Below are 23,848 nucleotides of genomic sequence, written 5' to 3'. Positions count from 1 at the left end.
TTCCTGCACCAAAGAAGCTGAACTAAATATTAGAGAATTTGAATCAAAAACAGCTGCCAACATGAGTAACTTAGAGATAGATATCCTAGGAGTTGTAAAGCAACTTAAATCACTTAATAAAAGCAAGTCTTCCAGTCCAGAGTGAATACCAATTAAGTTCCTTTCACAGTATGTTGATTCAATAGCTCCATATTTGACAATCATATACAACCACTTGATCGACGAAAGATCCATACCCAAAGACTGGAAAGTTGCACAGGTCACACCAATATTCAAGAAAGGCAGTAGGAGCAATCCACTAAATTACAGGCCCATATCATTAACTTCAATATGCAGCAGGATTCTGGAATATATATTGTGTTCGAACATTATGAATTACCTCAAATGACACACAATCAACACACATTTAGAGAAAATCATTCTTGTGAAACAGAACTAGCTCTTTACTCACACAAAGCTATCGACAAGGGATTTCAAATTGACTCTGTATTTCTAGGTTTCTACACAGCTTATGACACTGTACCTCACAAGCAATTTGTAACCAAATTGCGTGCTTATGGAATATCATGTCAGTTATGTGACTAGATATGTGATTCCTTATCAGAGAGGTCAGAGGTCCTAGTGTTTGATGGAAAGTAATTGAGTAAAATAGAAATGATTTCTCGCAGTCCTCAAGGTAGCACTATAGGTCCTCCACTGTTCCTTATCTATATCAATGATTAAGGAGACAATCAGAGCAGATGTCTTGGGTTGGTTGTAGATGATGATGTCGTTTACCGTCTAGCAAAGTCATCAGAAGATCAAAACAAATTGCAAAATGATGTAGAAAAGGTATGTGTATGTTGCAAAAACTGGCAATCAATGCTAAATAATGAAAAGTGTGAGATCATCCACATGAGTGCTAAGAGAAATCCGTTAAGCTTAGGTTACATGATAAATCAGTCAAATCTAAAACCTGTAAATTGAACTAAATACCTAGGAACTACAATTATGAACAATTTAAATTGGAAAGAACACCCAGAAAATGCTGTGAAGAAGGTGAACCAAAGACTGCGATTTATTGGTGGAACACTTACAAACTGCAACAGATCTACTAAAGAGACTACCCACACTACACTTATCCATCCTCTTTTAGAGTACTGCTGCACAGTGGGGGATCCTTCCCAGATAGGATTAACGGACTACACCAAGAAAGTTCAAAGAAGAGCAGCATATGTTGTATTGTTGAGAAATAGGGGAGAGAGTGTCAGTGACATGACACAGGATTCGTGTTGGACATCGTTAAAACAAAGGCATTTTTCATGTGGCAGAATTATCTCAGGGAGAAATGATCATCATAATAAAATAACAGTAAATAAGGGTAATCTGAGCTCGCACGGAATTATTGTGAAGGTAGTTCGACGAATCCTCTGCCAGGTACATTAGTGTTTTTTTCTAAGTATCCATGTAGATGTAGATGCTTCAAGAACATTCTTTTTTGCTCCTTATCATTATTATAATCTCTGTAGCACCATTTGAAATGATGTGGAGATAGGCAGCAGTGCCGAAGGTAACTGGATGGAGTACACTATGCAGAATTCTGATTTACTTTCTAGTTAATCAAATCCACTGGCCATGCACTGCAAACTATTCACACTGCTGCTGCGCAACAGGCAGAACTAAACAAACTGACTAAGACAGGACAGAACCTTCAGAGACATTAAAAAGTTTGTACCTGACAACAGTCTAAACTCATATTTCAGAAGATTGTGAACGTGTTGTAAAGACAATGACTGTGATTCAATTAGGTCGTACTAATTTAAATCAAAATTGGAGTCCTATACTGAGTGATGCATCGGAGCAGCAACTGGACACCAAGTAGATGCGATAAGCAAGGCTCAACATTTAAAGGGATGGAGATGTGATGGAGGCAAAAGTTGTAATGATGAGGCCAGAGTTAATCCTTGATGCTGCTTGACTTTGATGTTGATGATGATGATTATGATGATGTATTTAAAGGGCACTCAGTAGCATGGGCATCAGTGCTGTTACTGGATATCAACAAACAAATCTTACGGTTTGAACTGTGTCTGCTCTCACAAAGAAAATTGCTGAGACGATTCTGCAGGAACACATATTAGCAGTTTTCCTCAGAATGTCTGGCTACGTTGACACAAATGTGTGGCTTGTCACTTACAGAATCCATTTATCAGTTACCTTGTCACATATTAAAATCTACCAATCACTTGGAAAAATGTTCTTAAGAGCCACTAAACTATGAAACTTAAAAATATTCAGCTCATTGTTTCCACAGTGGTTCATTAAGCAGTATCTTTATATTTGAAGAAAACTGCACTGAACCTGATTTGAGATGCTACTTAATGGACAGAGAACCTATTGAATAAAAAACTTAAAACTACCAGATGTATGTGGATGCCTGACCATTTAATAAAAAACAGGGGCTGCACCATCCACTCAGAACTCATTGGCATCATCTCTCCAAAACTTTAGGCAGGAGGCTTGGCACGTCACACTGTTTCTGTTCTCTGTTAGGATGGTGGACGTATCTCCAGCCAAACAGTGGTTGTCTTTATGCCAACATATGAAACACATGTAGTTAAAGTATGTTATACCAAAAGTGGTATTCCACAAGCTTCACACACTGCTAGACTATATAATTTTTAAATGCATGTAACATTTCTGTACTGCTGGTTAGGATGATGGACAGCTCTCCAGCCAAGCTGAAACACAGCATATGAAACACATGTAGTTAAAATACACCAGCTGATCAAAAGGGTCTGGACACGTACTACTGGCTATTAATATGGAGTGTGTCCACGCTTCATTTTTATGACTGCTTGACCTCTGGTGAGGATATTTTCAAAGAGGTGTCTCAATGTCTATGGAAGAATGGTAACACATTCTTCATCAAGAGTTGAAACCAAAAAAAGGTAGTGATGTTGGATGCTGAGGTCTGGAGCGAAACTGACATTGTAACTCATCACACAGATCTTCCACTGGGTTCAGGTCAGAACTCTTGATAGGCTAGTCCGTTTCAGGAATGTTATTGTCCACAAACCATTGCCTCAAGGATGCTGCTTTATGTGGGTGCTGTGGCATGCTGATACAAAAACAATTGTCATCTCTAATCTGTCCTCTACAGTTCAGAGTACATGATAGAGTAAAATGTGTTCATATCCTGCTACATTTAGCATTTTCTTAAGCTCAATTAGGGGACACCAACCTAACCATGAAAAATAGACTGATAACATAAAGCCCCCCCCCCCCCCCCCCCATACTTCCCAATTGGCACTACAAATGATGGCAGATAACATTCTCCACGCATTCACCACACCCAGAACCTCCCATCAGATTGCCACATGGTACAGCATGATTCGTCACTCCAAGTAATTTGTTTCCAGTCATCTACTGTCCTGTGCCATTACTCTTTACACTACCTCAATCATCAGTTAGCACTGACTACAAAAATGTACACCTTTGAGGAGTTGTTTGAAAATTGTACCCCATTCTTTTAACTCCCTATGCAGTCACTGTGCAAGTTGCATTGCTAGTAGCTCTTTGGAAGTCATGAGTGACTCTACTGCTGCTTTCATGCAATTTTTTACAACCACCCTCTGAAATGCACAGCGGTTTCTGTCAGTGAGTCTGCCTGGTCTTGGTTTAACTGTGGCTGTTCCTTCGCATTCCCACTTCACGATTACTCCTGGGTGGTCTGTTACTCATGTGACATCCAACGACTATCCACACTCAAAGTCACTGATCTCTCTTTGTTGACCCATTCTGCTGTTACTGCTTCTACACAACCAACACAACACTTGCTGACTCCTTTTATACTGGTGGGTCCACCTCTTGTAATATCTAGTGGTCAACTGTGCATTACTCTGGGTGTCTGGAAACATCTGATCAGATATTGTGTGTTGTACTGAAACTGGTATTCCACAAGATCCAAATACTTGTGAAAATCCCATCAAAGAAGGTAACTGTGTATCAATGGACAGTATCCTATTCCTAATCTGATGAGTATCTCTTCCTTCCACCAGCATGAAAGTCACTAGATGTCATAGCACACTGCAACTGCTACTTGTTGCTTGAATCACCTCTCTCCAAATTTTAGATGCTCTTGTATTTTAATTTTAAAAGATGACTGCTACACTAATCTAAACTGGCTGTCCTCATGAGTCAAACATTTACAGCTGTAAAAAGCTTGAGTGTATTACAAAGACTGAATTATAAGCAATGTTTCCAGTAATACATGACTTTTAGACATAATAAAACACTTTGCTGCCTAAGTATCACCACTTTTTTTTTTACATGAACTTCATTTCATGTTATACGCCTATTTCTAGTATCACTGTTTCAAAGATAGGTAGTTAGTTATTTCTTTGAATGTTCTGTGGATCATAATTGTGATGATGTAGAAAGAGACAGATTTACAATTATAGTACACTTTCTCAGCAAAAAATAGGGCAATATGTTGGCTTTTTACATGATTTTTTAAGTTGAGAATTGGAAAAATAAAAGGCACACATTGCTTTATACTTAAGTATGTTCAGTCACTCCCTCTCTTTTTTTGCCATATAGTTAAAAACACACACAAAAAATATTATGACACATTCAAAAATTGCTTTTGGAGGAATTTAAATTAATGTTTGATGCTTGAAAGTTAATTTTATTATCTATTAAATTCTTTACATCACTGGTTAGGTAGTCAGAGAGTTTTATCACTGAATGTCCCTCTCCTTTCTATGCCATGCTGAGGCTGCGTGGTAGATAATAATTATTCTTCCCATTATTACATTTATGAATGTTATTGTTGGTTTCAAACTGTGACTGACTGTTTACCACAACCTTCCAAGGGATTAAATGTACTGTGGGGCTGTTGTCAGCATGCCAAACTATTTAAAGAGCTGTCTACAAGATGATCTAGAGTGGATACCACACAATGTCCTCCTCACATACTTCTGTGCAACAATGACAAGTTACCCAAGAACATGATGCCACAAGACAATAGTAAATGAAAATACGAAAAGCAAGTCAAGTTTTTGATATTTTCATATCCACAATTTGACATTACCCATAACACAAAAGTCGCAGAGCTTAAACGTTTAAAACGATCTGTAACATGTGACTTTCAGTTCAGATTCTGACCAACTTCAGGATAGCTGGCCATAGATGAGCTGGAACGACGGGCAACTATTTTTGCTCCATTGGATTATAATTCTTCTTACACAATGTTCCATTTATTAACTGAAATTCACCTTTCGTCAGTTCCACCTCCTTCTCAAGGCTTCTATGGTTTTCAGCAGCACTGTCATTTAATACAGCGACGAGTGAGATTTCACCCACACTGGTGGGTGCTGCCAAAGAATTCCTTGAAAATGCTGTCAGCATCCTTGTGCTTGCATCAACTTTCATATACAACAATCACATCATACTCCTGAATCCTCAGTGGCCATCTAGCCAGCTGAGTTGATGGATCCTTCAGGCTGGTCAGCCAGTGCAGACAAAGTTGGTCCGCAACAGCAATGAATGATTTACTGAATAAATACAGCCGGATCTTGTTGATGGTCCAAACAAGTGCAAGGCACTCATTCTCCGTTGTACAGTAGTTCGTCTCAGACTTGAGGCATACTCTGGAAACATAAACTGTCACTTTTTTGGCATCTTCCTGTATTGGCACTAGAATTGTAAATATCTCATAACAACTAGTGGAGAAGTTCTGTCACGGCATTCTCACCACACAATGCTAGGACAGGAAAATAAGTTAGTGGCTCTTTAAGGGCAAAGACAGAGGTCCTCAGTGCAAAAGTCCTTTATCAATCGCTTGTAGTTCAAGACATTCCGAGAAAACTTCTCCCATTGTGAACGTACTGACGAGTCAGAAAATCTGTGACTGGACACCATCACCATTAACTAGGTGTTATAAGATTTTTATTTCTTTGACAATGAAGAAGCCCTTTTTAGGATTCAGGCGGAAGCCTGTGGTCTGAACACACTTCAACATGGTTGCCAGATGGCTTAAGTCTTCTCTGAATATCTACGCAAAAATGACACTGTGATCCAGATAACGCAACATGACAAGGCCAGAGAGGAAGCCTCAGGCTACTATTTAGGGTTATTTATTAAATCTGGAGAAACCAGATAAGGTTCCACTGCTGTGGGAATACCCAGAAGTGCAAAGAATAACAGATGGTACAGAAAGAGTATTGTAGAAAGGATGGAGCAGTGGAGCAGCATAACCATTAGTTTAAGCCAGGGATGTTTCCCTTTTGGAAAATGTATCCAACATGGAACTACTACAGAAAACTGTTCATTGTACTGTGTGTAAACAAATGGTGGCTGGGCAAATGGTACTGGGTTCCACCAAGGTAGACATGATGAGGGACTACGAACAAAGGAGGGATCAGCAAAAGTGAGCATCTGGCCTTAAGTGCTGGGTACTTACAGATAAAAGCCGAGACAGCCGCTAACAGCTGCAGATGTCCAAAGCAAATCATTATTTGGAAATACCAAGACTCTGTAGAGAACAAACACTCTAATAACTTAGACTGATGCAAGCAACACTGATGCAGTAAGCTTAAGGGTTTCGTGAGAGCCCAAGAAATGCAAAGCTATGTACACAAGCACCAACTACAATTACAAGCAAAACTAGACTCTATAATGTAAACGTTTGCACACTATAAGTAACAAACAAGGCTGTCTTGTAAGGTGGACATAATTTTGGACAATGGCATTGCACAGTAACTATTTCATGAATATCAATGCAAATTACATTATTATTAAATATGCTATGATGACAAATGTCTGCATTAAGTGCATGATACCAGAAACTACTCAACACATACACTTATAAGTGATGTGGCACATAATTATTAGTATATCAAATTAATTTAACATATTAATCTAGTTTATGGTATTTGATTGAAAGAGCAGTAAACATACATATACAATTAAAGGAATAGTAATAAGCATCAGTAAACACAATATTAAATCATGTTTCATGAAAAATATATAAATTAATAGTAGAATTATGACTGTAGGAATGGTGGTCCAATTCCATTTACATTTACTTTTCCAATCCATTTTCATTCCGTTTCAATTGAACACGGTGTGTCAAAGAATTGTAAGAAGTGTGTTATGTGGTGAGGAGCTACTTGAGATTCCATCAGGTAAAGTTTGGTGATGTCGGTGGATGTGGTGGTCAGAGATGCACTCTGACGAGCTGTGGAAAAACACAAGGAGGAGGTTATGTTACGCCCATCAGAGAGAGATGGCTGATTTTGGTTTTTGACGTGAGAGTGGGGTTCAGTTACGAGCATTGGAGACCTTTTTTTTAAGTGCACCAAGTGATGGATTCTGATTGCAGACCTGTGGTTGTGACCTTGGTTGTTGGAGCATGAAACTGTATTTCATTATATGTGGACTTCAGTTTATGCATCGAAATATGGGGTTAAAACAACTGATGTATATGCACTTAGTAATTTGAGCATATTAAGTGGAGACTACCATCACTCGTGTGCTGCTAGTTACATTGAAAATGTGACCTCCTTCCCACACGAACTTGCATTTTATTTCATTTAGGACCATCACTCAGTAGGAAGCTATATCTTACTGAATAAATCAGTTACATAAAACATGAATCGAGTGTGGTATACATAATTACTGTGATTCCCCTGATCTTTTATGTTTAATAATCTTTAACTAACATTAATTGTTGGCCCTCAATAATTTGAATATAGAATCACCAGCATAGTAGATTGACTGGTCACTAGTACATCAAGGCATAAAGCAGATGGTGTACGGCTCGGCGGTGAGGCACCTGTGGGACAAGTTTTAACAAAGAGTAGTACATTAGCCCGAGGAAGTTAAGTCACCATAGGAAACATACATCTTAGGTGTAAAAACAAGTTGTCCATCATACACTCATAGGTGGCTTGAGCACTACATAGTCCAAATGGCATAACTTTGAACTCATAGAGGTCATCACATGTCTTTTCCCGGTTAGCCTCATCAACCTCGAATTGCCATTAGTCTACCTGCACGTTCATAGTTGAGAAATACTTTGCTCTTTTGAGGAAATAAACGATAGAGATACATATTTTTTCATGGTTTTGTTCAGTCATTGGTAGTCAACACATAAAGATCATGTGACATATTTCTTCTTCACAAGGAATACAGAAGAGGCCAAGGATTCTCTGAGGGTTCAATGATGTCTTCTCCACTTCTTTCTGGATTACTCATTGTTCAACCAGCAACACTCTGTGCTAGTGCTGGCTAACTGACGGATGAGCCCCAGTGTTGATTTTATCATGGGCCACTTGGTCTGTATTTTCTCCTCTCTGGATTTCAAATCATAAAAAATTGGTACAGTATGGCTAATACTCACTGATGATGTTCCTTATTCAGGCCAGACCCTAATGGCAGTTCAATAGCATCTTCCTCCACTGCATTACCTGTAGTGATGGCGGATCATGATTCTTCATCAGTGGCACAGTGCTGTCCAATCTGGACTGGTTCAGCTGTTCCTACACACACATCTTTAGGGATGATTTGTGACTGCTTGTGACAATTGGTGATGCAAATTTCTTGATCACCTGTAATGCTTTGATCTTTGTTGGCATACAAATTTCTTCTGTGAGCTTGGGTAAGCAATAGACACAAGCTTCACAGTTTAACTGAGCACATCTAGACTGATGACTGAAATCATGATAACAATGTCTTCCATGGCAACAATCTTTGTTACGTGTGCTTGTAGGGATATCTTCATCAATCTGGAGTTCTAGTCTTCCACAGCCTGGTATAATCAATGAAAGTTTATGCAGAAATGATGTGAACAGTAAAATATGCAAATCTAGAGCTTTAAATTGGCACACAATATTATACATGCGGTCTGGCACACAGGACAATTCCTAAGTCGGCTGTCATACATAAATAAACATGTGTATTGCACTGATTTTTCACTTAGCTTATTCTGTGCACACTTCTACACTGGCGTGCCGAAGAAGAACGCTACAGCACGAGTTTATCTCGATCAAAATTGCTCAAATAGTGATCAAAATTGCTAAAATATTAAGCACCAATAAAGCACATGTTCCACCTGTTGCAGCAAACAATGATCCCAAGGCATTATGTAATTGCTAGTTTGGTGATGTAGGGAAGTGTGTGGGGGTAAGAACTGTAGAGGGAGACAAAGACTTGACTCCAGTAAGCAGGTTTTAACAGATGTAGGTTGCATTAGTTATGCAGAGATGAAGATGCTTGCAGAGGATGGGCTAGCATGGAGGGATGCATCAAACCAACCTTTGAAATGAAGACATCATCAACAATAGCATTAGCACACAGAGAAAGAACAACAGTACTCGGTCTCAGATAACTTTAAAGATCTCTATGAAACCGTGCAAGATTAGTTTGTGCATAGTACAACATTAAAATAAAATATAAATAAAAGTGACACAAGAAAATAAAAAACACTGACATAAAGACACACAAATTTACAGGCTAATGATTATCAGGAAACAGAATAAGACTAAGTCTCTATATTGCCACGTAGAAGAGGTGTAATTAGATGAATGACGAACACTAACTTCACTTAATGAAGGTTTATTCAGCACTTGCACGTACAAGAGTGCGGAACGAACTGCCTCCTTGCCAAAACTCATATGGTGTATATATAGTTACAGAATATTCCAGTACAATGATTCTTGACATTTGTGGATTACGGGAGTCGGAGTACGCATGACCGATGACTCGTTCCTGGACTAGGAGGACGTAACACCGAGACGCTGTTCTCTTAAGGAGGGTCATGAGTTCAAAACTCACATGAACTGTAAAATTTTAATTTCTATATTCACTTTGAGTACATTCTAGAAGTATCGACACATGTCAAGAATCACTGTACTGGAATGTTCTGTAACTGTATATATACCATATGTGTTCTGGGCAGAGGCAGTTCACTCCGCACACTTGTATGTGCAAGTACTGAATAAACCTTCATTAAGTGAAGTTAGTGTTTGTCATTCATCTGATTACACCTTTTTTTACATGACATTATTCTGGTGGAGATGCTGGGTATCGACTGCCACATGACGACTGCCTAGCATACACAAACTAACAGGCTTACTGAACACCTTAATAAGACCTTGGCTGACATGCTTTTAATGTTTGTCAATGTTGAGCAGAGCAACTGGGATGAGGTGCTACCTTTCGTGACATTTGCCTACAACACCGCCAAACAAGACACCACAGGATTTACGCTATTTTTCCTGGTGCATGGGCGTGAGGTAATTACGATGATGGAAACTGCGTTTCCTTTACATCCTGAAGGTGTGGATGATGACTACATCAGCCAGGTATTAACCAGAGCTGAGGAAGCTTGGCAATTAGCTCGTCTCTGCCTGCTGCAGGCTCAAGAAAACGATCGCCGAAGGTATGACGCGAGCCACTGCCCTGTTGTCTATCAGCCTGTTGACCCCGTCTGGATCTTCACTCCTGTTCCGAAGGTTGGTCTCTCTGAGAAGCTCCTCAGGCGCTGCTTTGGACCTTATAAGGTTGTAAAGCAGTTGTCTGATGTTACTTATGAAGTTGAAGATTTACAGCCCAACACAAGACGACGAAAGATCAGAGATATGGTCCACGTCCTTCGAATGAAGCCCTATAAGGATCCTGCTACCCAGGGTAAATTCGAAGCTCCAGTGACAGGCAACTAAGGGGAAAGGTGACAAAGAGCGTAGCGGCAAAGGAAGTTCTAAGAAGATCACCGCCAGGGCGAAAATCAGTCATCGGTCCTGCATACTCCGACTCCCGACTCACCAGGCTGGTAGACAACAGGGCTGTCGCTCGCGTCATACCTTCGGTGATCGTTTTCTTGAGCCTGCAGCATGCGATGTCAAGCTAACTGCTGAGCTTCCTCAACTCTAGTTAACACCTGGCCAATGTAGTAATCGTCCACATCATAAGGATGTAAGGGAAACACAGTGTCCATTGACGTAGTCGCTTCACGTGCATGCACCAGGAAAAATGGCATAAATACTGTGGTATATTGTTTGGCAGTGTTGAAGGCAAACGTCACAAAGGGTAGCACCTCATCCCAGTTGCTCTGCTCAACAATGATGAATATTGATAGAATGTCAGCCAAGGTCTTATCAAGGCATTCAGTAAGCCCACTAGTTTGCGGATGGTAGGCAGTCATCACATGATGAGTAATGTTGCACTGACGGTTTATTCAGCACTTGCGCATACAAGAGCACGGAGCAAACTGCCTCCGCCCAGAACACATACGGTATGCATACAGTTACAGATGGCTCTGAGCACTATGGGACTTAACATCTATGGTCATCAGTCCCCTAGAACTTAGAACTACTTAAACCTAACTAACCTAAGGACATCACATAACACCCAGTCATCACGAGGCAGAGAAAATCCCTGACCACGCCGGGAATCGAACCCGGGAACCCGGGCGTGGGAAGCGAGAACGCTACCGCACGACCACGAGCTGCGGACACAGTTACAGAACATTCACTTCTACAATGTACTCGAACCGAATATAGAAATTAATATTTTACAGTTCAGGTGAGTTTTGAACTCACGACCCTCCATGCAACAGTCTAGTATCATAACCACTACACCACTACTCAGCTTCTCCTGCGAGTCAGACTGCAGCAATCAAAGAAATAAACTATAGTAACCTAATTCTTCTACGTAATACACAAAATGAAAGGTCAAATGGTTATACAGGTAAACTGTATGCCAAGTGACATTCTGATTACTTTAAATCATTATACATTTACATGTACAGAGTCTGCCAGAGAAGTGTACACACACTTTAAGGAACGAAAAGTATTACTTATGAGTGTTTTTTTTTGCATTTAATAACTGATCACACATGTTGTATACCTGTCAGTTTAGCATGTGGTTACTTTAAATGTTCAAAATGTTTACTGTTGGCAGCTATACACATAACAGAATGACGAGCAGGTGCTGCAACTAAGTCAATCAATGTTACAGTGGAGATCACTGTACATGTCACTGTAATCTCCTGGTGAAATTCCTCCACATGCATGGCTTAGACATTATCTTTCACAGTTCCCCACAAGTAAAAGTCAATAGGTGTTAGATTTGGTGACTGTGGAGGGAACTCAATGGGCCCTCTTCATCCAATCCCATGTCCCAGAAAATTGTCATTCAGGAAAGCTTGTACGACTAGTTGATAGTGTGGTGGAATCCCGTCCTATTGGTAAAATATCTCTTCACCAGTTCCATAAAGCGCACGTATACCTGGCAAAGCTGATGTGCGAAACATTTTCAGGTACACTTGTCCAGTAATAGTAGCATCAACAAAAAAGGGTTCTACTAACCCATAAATGACAGTCCACATCACACTTGAACCCCTGGTAGATTGACCGCTTTATACACATAAACATGTGGATTTTCCAGTGCCCAGTACACACTGTTACACCGATTCACGCTTCCATTAAGTTTAAATTGTGCCTCATCACTCCACACTACCTTCGTCACAAATTGTTCGTCATCAGTTACCATTTGCTGATACAATTTGGAAAATTGCATTCGGCGATCAGAATTGTCATCATTAATCACGTGCAGTAATCATTGAGCCGTGTGTGGCTCCCGTTCATGACATTTGTTCTTCAGCATTTTGTCACATCGAGTGGTGTCTCATTTCTTCCTTACTTACTGGCATAACGAAGTTGCTGTCTTGCCTCCGTGAGTGGCAGCAGCAGTGCTAATCAATACTAGTACAGTCGTACTATCTTTGGTGTGACCTCTAGTATTTCCGGGTGGTAGTGGTGGTGTGTGTGTGTGTGTGTGTGTGTGTGGTGATCAGTCGGTTGGGACAGAGCAGCGAGGATCTCTCCACGGCACTAGGCCAGGCTGGGACTGCTGGCAGCGTGCATGCGCTGTCGGATCATGAGGCGCTAGCTGCAAGAGTGACAAAGTTCGTTGTCAACCGAACCTGGATGCTGAAGTTGAGTGATCAATTAACCTGTTATGAAGCCTCAACTATTGTGATATCTCTTCATTGATTTGCAGGTTGTTGCTCCCTGGGCCTTTCGGGCTAGCAGCCACATATATGATATGTTGGGGTCGGCGAAATCTTGCAGCCGTCTTCCTATATTGTGATTAATTATTAAATTGGCTGTTACTTACCAGTGAAGTGCACCAGCGGTATTTTCTGCCCTGTGGACGTTAATGCCCTAGCTACCTACCCTGGTCACTAGCGTACTTTTCCGGCAATGTGCCTTTAATCGTCGTGTTGATGCTGTCCGGGACGGCCTGTAGTTTGACAGCCTTTAAGTTGTTTGGTTCATACTTGCTTAGAGGGGTTATTGTTCCCTTGGCTGTTTTAAACGCCAATTTCTGAAGGCGTAGTCCTGTTCATATCCTCATCCCCGGCCAATATTTTCCGTCGTTGTGCCGTTGGTCAGACGAAAGGGAATTGGTTAAATTGTTGGTCGCTCCTTGGGCAATCCCTAGTTTGGGTTGCCATCCGATTATTTAACTTCAACTCTTGGCTGCCTGTCTCACCTCACCTTACATTTGAGCTACCTTCTCAGGCCAACCCTTGGAACACTTCTGAGCACCACTTGTTCTATTTGTTTTAGATTGTGATTTTCATTTTAGTTTGAAGTATTGTGCGAAGCCTTCGGCCGTGTATGAATTCAGTTCTCTTAAATTTTACATAAATGCTTTCAGCTGTGTTAAATTAAAATTTTGAAGATTGATTTTATTTTAAAAAAGAAAAAAATTCCCTTAAAATTTGTTCTATCTGAAATTGTTTGTAATCCAGGCCCTAAGCAGTTAGTTGTTTGATGCGTTATGTGTGGCCTTCAGCCGAGAATTTACATGAACCCTTTTTAATGAGGCCTTCAGCCAAGTGTATTCTTTAAAGTAAAATTTGTTATAAGAAGGAAGGGGTTTATTTTAAATTGTTTGTCTGACTTCTTGTTCAGGCCTTCAGTCGTTGTTTCAAATTTGTTTGTGGCCTTCAGCTGTGCAATAAGTTAATATTTCTTTGATTTGACTTTTGGCCGTTCTGTTCAAAGTTTAATGTTTATTAATGTTTTTTAATTATAGTTGTCCTTCAGATGTGTAGTGTAGGCCTTCAGCTGCTAATTGTTTTCAATTGCATGGTTTTTTTTTTTAAAAAGAAAAAAAATTTTTTCCTTCTATTTTTAATTGCTTTTGATTTCCAAGCCAGGTCTTCAGCCATTCTTGTTTTTGGTGTGGTTTTGGGCCTTCAGCCCAGAAGGCATCTCAAGTTCTTTAACTAGGCCTTCAGCCATATTGTTTGATTGTGATCTTTTAAAGCAATGTGTAAATGAGTGGTTCTTAGAAAAATTGTGCAACTCACAGTAACTGTTTACGGCCCCATCCACAATCATAACCTTATCCTGTGCGTTTTGTGAGTACCTACCAACTGGGTTTCAAATGGTAGCAGAACAAGGTTATGATTGTGCCATTACAGTTACTGATCGTTTGAATTGTATTTCTGTTAGTGTTGCGCCATATTGTCATGGTTGTTGATTGTTTCAGGTGACCTATTTTAATGGCGGTCAGGCAGTGCCCAGGGATCAGCCTGTTGAGGAAGGACCACCTTGTTTATGAGTTCACGATAAGGTGCCAGTCTATTGAGGGCAGTGTTCCAGACATAGTGACCCATTTGCGTGCTACTGTTCTTCACCCAGTTGACGTCACACCAGATGTGGTGGGTGAGACAGAAGCAGCCATTGAATTTTGTTTAAGGCTATTAGGGGCCTTGAGGTCATCATTTGTGTTTTGGAAGGCACTGAACCTAGTGGCAGTCAGTTAGACAGGGTGCAGGCACAGTTAGTGCATCTAACCAATCAGATAGCGGATTTAGGCATGTTAGGCTTGGAGGATCATCATAAAAAATTAACCCCCGAATTGGGGACTTTGGTTAATGCAATGTAGTTTAAGCTTACATGTTTAGAACTGGATAGGAAGAGGACTGAAGAGCGTGACTCGCTGTATCAATGGTGAACCGGGACCCAGCCCGGGAGTGGTGATGTTATATCCTCTGAGAAGTTAGATGCAGCATTTGCCAAATTGCCTAATCCTCTAGCGTATTTCTTTCGAGATATTACTGAATTAGTTGTACATCGACTTGAGCAGGTTGAAAACTTATTATGGCTGTTGATTTATCTTCAACAACATGCTGCTGCCTTTCGCATTCCGCACCAAGTAGTATTGTCATTATTGTACCCGTTAGCTAGAGGTGAGTTGAGAAACCTTGTACCCCAGCCATGACAGAAGGATTTTCCTTGCAGCAATTGAGGGAGCTTGTCATTGACCAGAGATTGACAACCGGAGTTCGGAAACAGCTTGAGTCTCGCTACATTTGGGAGATGCAGCAGGATAAAGAGGAGTTACATCAGTATATGGACAGAGTTCAGACGGCCTGCTTGGCCTTGTTGATCGATTTGCCAGAGTGGGAGTTGGTGGCTATTGTTTCCAGGGAGATGCGAATGGTGGATAAGTCACAGTTAGTTTTTCGTGATCGTGCTTCAAATTGGGAAGAGCTTCGTGCCGCTGTTGTAGCGGTATCTGCATTGCTGCTTGTGAACAATGTATGTCGTGAAGTTAAGGGTCAGCCCACGGGCGTTGTCAAGGGAAATTTCGAATTATCTCCATCAGCTGAGGCCGTTGAAAGGGAACCCCGGTATTGCTTCACGTGCGGTGGCATGGCTCATTTGGTATGCTCTTGCATTCAACCTTGTGTGCCCAGAGCCAATAAATGATGCCGGGCTGGGCAGCGACCTCGGGATTGAACCTTTAAACCTTGGGGTACCCATGTTGTTGTTCCCTCATAACTGCCCTTGCCTTTTATTTGTTCTCGAATAGATGGGGAACCTATTTGTGCTCTTTTGGATTCTGGTAGCTCCTTTTCGCTATTGAGTTTGAAATGGTTTTTTGAATTTGGTCATCTCACGAAACTTCGGTCGGTCCCTTCTCCAGTGCAGAGATGTCGGGTGGCCAGTGACCAGGTGCTGCCTCTGCATGGTTGGGCCCAAGGGAATATATCGGTTGGGGATTTCTCCTGGCCTTTGTCATTAGCCTTGGTGAAGGAGCTGCTGGTCGATTTAATTTTGGGGTGTGATTTCATCAATAAAACTGGTTTAGTCTTGGATTTTTCTAGGCGCACCTTCTTTTTTAACTTCGCTTCTGCGGAGAAGTTTGGCTTCTGCGAATGTACTAAACATACTGTGCATCGAAATGCCAGCAAACTGGCTGTTGAGGCTGTGCTTCATGAGTTCGATCTTACCCATCTCTCGCCACATCAGGCTTCTCAATTACAGGATTTGTTAAGAGGTTCCCTGAGCTTCTTTGTGATAATTTGGGTGTTACTAATGTTCTTAACTACCACATTTGTCTATCTGATGACATTCCTGTTACGCAGTCCCCATATTGTCTCTCACCCCCTAAGATGAAGATACTAAGAGCTAAAATATCCAAAACGCTTGAGCAAGGGGTTATTAGGCCTTCTACATCTGCCTATGCTTCCCCCATATTCCTTGTCCCTAAGGATCAGGGGCGGGACTTTAGGCCTGTTGTTGACTACCGGTGCCTGAACACCAAGGTTGTCCTTGAATCTGTTCCTCTACCTGATCTTCATAACTCCTTTACTTGATTTGCCAGTGCTAATTGGTTTACTGTACTTGATTTGAATCGAGCCTTTTATCAGATTTCCTTAGCTCAAGAATGTTAACATGTTACAGCATTTTGTACTGATAGGAATCTGTTTGAGTTTCACAGGGTTCCCTTTGATTTGGCAAGTGGTGCAGCTGTTCTTACTCGTTTGCTGGATAATATCCTTAGCAACTTGAAATTAGTCTGTGTTTATAATTATTTACATGACTTGGTGATTTATAGCTTTTCGTTTCAGGAACATTTGGATCATATCCAGCAAGTTCTTGTGAGATTGCAGGGGGCCGGGTTAACTGTTAAGCCCAATAAATCGATGTTAGCCAAGCAGCAGGGTTCCTTTTTAGGTCACCTAGTATCAGGTCAGAGTATTCGCATCAACCAGGAACAAACTAAGGCATTAAGAACTCTGCCTCCACCTACTGATAAGTGTGGAATTGCCAGGTTCATAGGCATGGCAAATTATTTTACGCGTTTTGTCCCTAATTTTGCTCAGTTGGTAGCTCCCTTAAATGAATTGCACCAGAAAGGAGTGCGTTTTGAATGGGGACCTGCCCAAGAGGCCACGTTTGAGCACATTAAGGCAGCTATGGCCAACCCTCTCATTCTCGGAGTGCCAGATTTTAATAAAAAGTTCATTGTCCAAACTGACACTTCTAATGCGGGTATTTCGGCTGTCCTCCTCCAGTAGTTCGAAGGTCAGAGGCAGCCATTAGTGTATGCGTCTCGTCGGTTAACCAGTGCCGAACTTAAATATTCTATCTATGGGGTGAGGCATTGGCCGTTTTGTTCATGCTGGAGAAGTACTGCTTTTACCTTGAGCGTCAGGTATTTCAGCTAGAAACTGACAATCAAACATTAAGTTGGGTGTTAGCCAAGGCACGTAAAACTGGCCATATCGCCAGGTGGGCAGTACGCATTTCAATTTGAGGTCAAACACTTAAAAGGGACTGAAAATGTCCTTACAGACGTCCTCAGTCATATGTTCACTGAACATACATCTAGTGAGGGCACCCGGGAAACAGAGGGAGGCACTCTTAGTTGTATTGTGTTAGGCGAGATTCCTCATTTATTTGACGATGTTGCTCAGCATCAGGATCAGGACCCTACTTGGTCACCCGTTAAGCAACGCCTGTTGGCTGGGGAACTATTGGATGAGTACATTATCAAGAAAGGCATTTTGTGTAAAAGAGTAGGATGTGCTAAGCAATTCGAGATCTGTTTACCAGTAGCTCTGGTGTGCCCAGTTTTTCATTACTTTCATGATTCATTGATTGGTGGGCACTTAGGAACTTATAAGACCTTGCAAAGAATTAAGGAGCATTTAACTTGGTCTTTCATGGACCGTGTCGACAGAGAGATGGTTTCTCGTTGGCGATTGTGTATGTGGCCAAACCTAAGAATGCTCTTCAACAGGGTCTGTTGAGTTCTTAGCATGAATCCTGTCCTATGCACAAACTCTGTATCGATTATGTGGGTCCCTTACCTCGTACTAAGAGAGGTCATCAATACGTTTCGATTATTATTGATACATTTTCAAGATTTACCTGGCTCCTTCTGAGTCATGACATAACTGCTACCATCACTATTTTGCATTTAACTAATGTTTTCTGAGTTTTTGGACCCCCCCCAAACAAAATTGTTAGTGATAACATGTCGGCTTTCCTTTCAGCTCCCTTCAAGGCATTCTGTCTTTCAAAACGGTGTCAAGCATGTAACTACTAGACCATATTATCCACAGGGCTCTTTCGCGGAGAAGGTCAATTGAAGAGCACCAGGGGTATTTTCTGCCCTGTGGACGTTAACGCCCCAGCTATCTACCCTGGTCATTAGCGTACTTTTCCGGCAGTGTGCCTTTAATCGTTGTGTTGATGCTGTCCAGCACATCGTGTAGTTCGACAGCCTTTAAGTTGTTTGGTTCATACTTGCTTAGAGTGGTTATTGTTCCCTTGGCTATTTTTAAATGCCAATTTCTGAAAATGTAGTGCTGTTCGTATCCTCGTCCTCGGCCGATATTTTCCATCGTTGTGCCGTTGGTCAAACGGAAGGGAATTGATTAAATTGTTGGTCGGTCCTTGGACCGTCCCTAGTTTGGGTTGCCATCCGATTATTTACCTTGAACTCTTGGCTGCCTGTCTCACCTCACCTTATGTTTGAGCTACCTTCTCAGGCTGACCCTGGGAACACTTCTGAGCAGCACTTGTACTGTTTGTTTTAGATTTTGATTTTCATTTTCGTTTGAAGTACTGTGTGAGGCCTTCGGCCGTGTATTAATTCAGTTCTTTTAAATTTTACATAAAGGCCTTGCGCCGTGTTAAATTAAAATTTTTAAGATTGATTTTATTTTAAAAAAGAAAAAAAAAAATTTCCCCTTAGAATTGGTTCTATCTGAAATTGTTTGTAATCCAGGCCCTAAGCCATTAGTTGTTCCATGTGTTATGTGTGGCCCTCAGCCGAGGATTTGAACCCCTTTTAATAAATCCTTCAGCCGTGTGTATTCTTTCAAGTAAAATTTGTTATAAGAAGGAAGGGGTTTATTTTAAATTGTTTGCCTGACTTGTTGTTCAGGCCTTCAGCCGTTGTTTCAAATTTGTCTGTGGCCTTCTGTTGTGCAATAAGTTAATATTTCTTTAATTAGGCTTTAGGCTGTTCTGTTGTAAGTTTAAAAAGAAATTTCTTGGATGGAAAAATTGTTTATTAATTTGTTTTAATTATAGTTGTCCTTCAGATGTGTAGTGTAGGCCTTCAGCCATTCTTGTTTTTGGTGTGGTTTTCGGCCTTCAGCCCAAAAAGCATCTCAAGTTCTTTAACGAGGCCTTCAGCCATATTGTTTAATTGTGATCTTTTAAAGCAATGTGTAAATGAGTGGTTCTTAGAAAAATAAAGTTGTATCTTTGATTGTGCAACTCACAGTAACTGTTTACGGCCCCACCCACAATCATAACCTTGTCCTGTCGCTCTCTGAGTACCTACCAACCGGGTAAACATTCCACTTTGCAGCTTCCAGAATTCTTCGTACACTTGTACTGCTAACTCCCACTTCATGTGCACATTGCATAGCAGACTTCTGTCGAGAATTAACAAACGTTTCCAACATGAGATCCAATGAAGCAGGACTTGTAGCTGTACACTATCTTCCTGATCTTCCTTTGTGAATATCACAAATCGTTCCACACAATTCAAACTTGTCAATGATACGTTTAATTGTTAGGTGGGTTGGCAGTTCTGTTTCAAACTCCCACCTCCACTGGTATTGCACTTCAACGGCATTATCAAACTTGAAAAACCACTTCATAATACATATTCATTACTCGAATGTCAAGCATGCTACAGCCATCTTGTTTTCTCAATACCGAGATGAAAGTAAGTACTAACATCTGTTGAGCCAAAGACAGTACTACAATACACTCATAACTCAAATTGAACAACAATATCAGTATCTCGATAGAGTCTGATAAAGTGTGTACACATATGTCTGGCGGACTCTGTAATATGGGATCTAAACATAGTAATGGAAAGTGCTTGGTGGAATACAAATAAGAAGAATACAGGTAACAACTCAACTCATAGTTGAAGTGTATTGTTGACGGTTACATACACAAGACTGGGAAAACTTTCGGATATCTCTCTCTCTCTCTCTCTCTCTCTCTCTCTCTCTCACACACACACACACACACACACACACACACACACACACCCCATGCCTGCACAGCTACATCAACCTGGCCAACGACATTGTGCTGACACTTCTGTTTGACTGCAGAGCCATATTTTAATTACATACTTGAAAAGCCTCATAGAATATGGAGAATATCACAAATGACTTCTAGTGTCAAAAGAAACAGTATTGAAAATATATGTACGACAACACTTTGATGTGTGAATGATACACTGACTTTTTACACTTGTATGTAATTTGATAAGACACACCAAAATAGTAATGCTTAGCACCTCGTTTCACACTGATGACAATGGCAACACATCATGGAATAGTTCCATGAAACATCACACACATTTGGGAATCATCTTGGTCAATGGCTCTCAACCAGCATATTAAACTCAGGGACATTGATCATGGGTGGGTCCTAGATCCACACAGTTTGCTTTGTGGCATCCATGATGATTTCAATGAAATTAAGGTCTGGTGTCCAATGGAGTTAAACAAGTGCCTTTACGTTCTTGGAAGTCAAGCACACTCTCAACCTTTCCAACACACACACACACACACACACACACACACACAAATTAGATATGGGCACTTGGAATCAAAAACAGGACCTCCTCATCGGCAGCCACTACTGCTCATCACCAGACCATGAAGGTATTTGTGCTGGTGAATGAGTTCTTGATTTCTCACATGTGTAGATCTTCTTTCATTCTCCTTCCACATAACTTATGAAAGCCCTATAACAGTATTATGAGCTTTTTTCCCTTCCATTTTACTTTAAACTTGTTTCTTAACTTTTTTCATTCTTCTGTCTTACCTTTTGCTCCTTCTGGAGAAACTTCCAGTTATAAAACTGAAAATTTTCTATTCCTTGCCAGTATCTAACAGTTCAACTACATTTGTTCCATATTCATGGAAATTGTTAATACCCTCTCTTATTATGGCATGTACAATTTTTCTTCATTTTACAGTAAGGGTAAGGACATACCAAAAATCTGGAACTGCTATCAGAGATGCTGTTTTAGTAATTCACATACTGTCTTATTTTGAGAAGACCCACAGTCACTGATTGTACAACAAATTTTGTTGTCATTCAAAACTGCACATATTTCTAATGTTATGACTGGTTTCAGCTCCACTGAACTATCTTACGAACCGAATATGATAGCTAGAAGAGTCATCTGTCAATTTCTATAAGTAATATGCGTGTGTATTGCACTATGACACAGAATTCATATTGCTTACAGAAACTGATCAATTATTTGACATGAATAACATCATACTACAACTGCATTAGGATGGCAGCCTGCGTGTTTCATAGTCTTTGAAAAGCTCTTTGGTAGGTGTAAAACTTATCATCTCTGCATATTATTTACATGTTCATTTTTGCAGAATTGGAAGTTTATTGATTTTAGATGACTATCTTACATGATTATTCCATAAGACAAAAACAGATAAGAAAGTATGCCAGCTACCACTGTTACTCAGGAGCCAAGTTAATAAGAAAAACTTTGTGTGTGAGGCAGGTATGAGTACCTTACATTGTTGCCAGTTGCTATGATTACAATTCAAAATAATCCTACTGTACCTGGTGAAACTTCTCAGAGTCTGCCTCTGGAGAACCACTGTCTGGATGATACCGTTTGACGAGTTCAAGGAAAGACGTACGAACTTTTTCTTGATCACAGCCATTCTCCAGCCCAAGTACATGGTAATACGCCTACAGAATAAAATATTTTATGAAATGTGTGTCCTGATTCTCATCTAGGTAATGTATGTATTCACGATACTCTTTCATGTGCACAAATTTCTGTGAGCCATGTATTATTGAAAATTAAACATTTATGTAAGTAAAAACACAATAATACTAGTTGAAAATATTTTATTACATTATTTTTGTATGTGGTAATGAAAAGTCCTAGGTATAATATAAGAAATGAAAGGGGTAAATGTAATAACTCGCCAAACACTTGAGGCAGTGGATTATCAACATAACCAAGATTGAAAATGTTGCTAAGCTTTTGGACAAGTCATGCATCAGAGGGACAGGTTAGGTTTCAGCTGTTACACATTGTGAAGGGGCCACTGAAGTCGTGTGTGTTATGCTCAGCAGTGAGTTTTGCTCACTCTGTTCTTCGCCTCAGTTTGACAGTTGTCACATTAATTCGTGTGGACAGCTGGTTGATGATCATACCTGCATAAAAGGCAGTGCAGAAGTTACAGTAGCACTTGTATATGATATGGCTGCTTTTCCCTGACAGGATAGGATCTATCAGTGACATGACTGGAATAGATTGCACTGGGATGGTGCAGAGGCCAGGTCTTGCACTAGGGCCTTCCACAGGTGTACTGCTTAAGTGGCGAAGGGTTGTAACAGGAGAATAGACCAGGATATTTTGTAGACTGGGTGGGCAGTGGAATACCACCTACTGAGGGTTGGGAAGGATTGTGAGTGGGATGTTCCTTATTGAATTCTTGGCAACAGATATGGAAAGCCGATCCACTCTAGGTACTGACAAGATGTTCTTTCACAGACAGTTTCTGGGGGCAAGAGGATTAGGGAAACATGTAGGAAAATGGCTTAGTATGACCTTCATCATCCCAAGTAAGGGACTGCTTGTTACTGCAGATGTAGTGTCCATGAGTGGCCATACTAAAAGAGAGAAATATTTTAGTGTGACAGATACAGTAGCTATGAAAATGGATGATTTTTGGGCTTCATAAGGACAGAGGTTTTTAGAGAACAACTGCAGAGGTGAAGGTCCACATTCAGTAAGGGGGCAGACTGGACTCAGGAGGACAAGGCGCAGGGGATGGGAGAGAAGGTATTGAGGCAGTTATGGGAGGAGGACAGGTGGCCATGAACCAGGGTCTGAACTAAGATGATTTCCTCTAGATAGCCCATGAACAAGAAAAGAATGGAAGGAAGGAAGATTAGGGTTTAATGTCACATCAACATTGAGATCATTAGAGACAGAACACAAGCTTGGATTGTTTCAAGCACAGGGAAGGATATCAATGTGTCCTTTCGAAGCAATCATCCTGGAATTTGCCTGGAACAATTTATGAATATCACAGAAAACCTAAATGAGGATGGTCAGACACAGATTTGAACCATTGTACTATCAAGTGCGCATCAAGTGTGCTAACCACTGCTGCACCTTGCTCAATGGCCCATGAACAGATTAGCATAAGAGGGTGCGAAGCAAGTTCCCATTCCTAGTCTGCAGATTTGTCGTATACTTTTCCTCTGAAGGAGAAGTAGTTATGGTAAGGACGTAGTCTGTCAGACGTGTAAGGAATAAGGTGGCGAGTTTAGTCTCAGTAGGATGTTGGGAGACTTACTGATCAATAGTGACAGGGTACAGGCATGGGGGATGATGGTGTATAGCGACACAGCATCAACAGTGCTGAATAAAGACACAGGTGCTAATAGGATGGGGTGGTTGAGAGGTGGTGAAGGAAATGGTTTGTGTCACTGATACAGGGACCAAAGCTGTG

The 23,848-nt window shown here is 40.7% G+C and overlaps 1 protein-coding gene across 2 annotated transcripts in view; it reads right to left on the bottom strand.

Moving 5' to 3' along the window:
* The window catches only part of LOC124607480 (dnaJ homolog subfamily C member 28), a 128,689-nt gene that overhangs the window by 95,854 nt on the left and 8,987 nt on the right, over window positions 1-23,848 (bottom strand). For both annotated transcript variants that reach the window (XM_047139838.1, XM_047139839.1), the window contains exon 2: window positions 21,936-22,067. In XM_047139838.1, the coding sequence (XP_046995794.1) occupies window positions 21,936-22,067 (132 nt within the window). The remainder of the gene's footprint in view (window positions 1-21,935; window positions 22,068-23,848) is intronic.

The sequence above is a fragment of the Schistocerca americana genome, chromosome 3 (assembly GCF_021461395.2).
Source record: "Schistocerca americana isolate TAMUIC-IGC-003095 chromosome 3, iqSchAmer2.1, whole genome shotgun sequence".
Classification (NCBI taxonomy): Eukaryota; Metazoa; Arthropoda; class Insecta; order Orthoptera; family Acrididae; genus Schistocerca; species Schistocerca americana.
The sequence above is the reverse complement of the archived record's forward strand: the minus strand, read 5'-3'. Positions and strand labels throughout refer to the sequence as shown.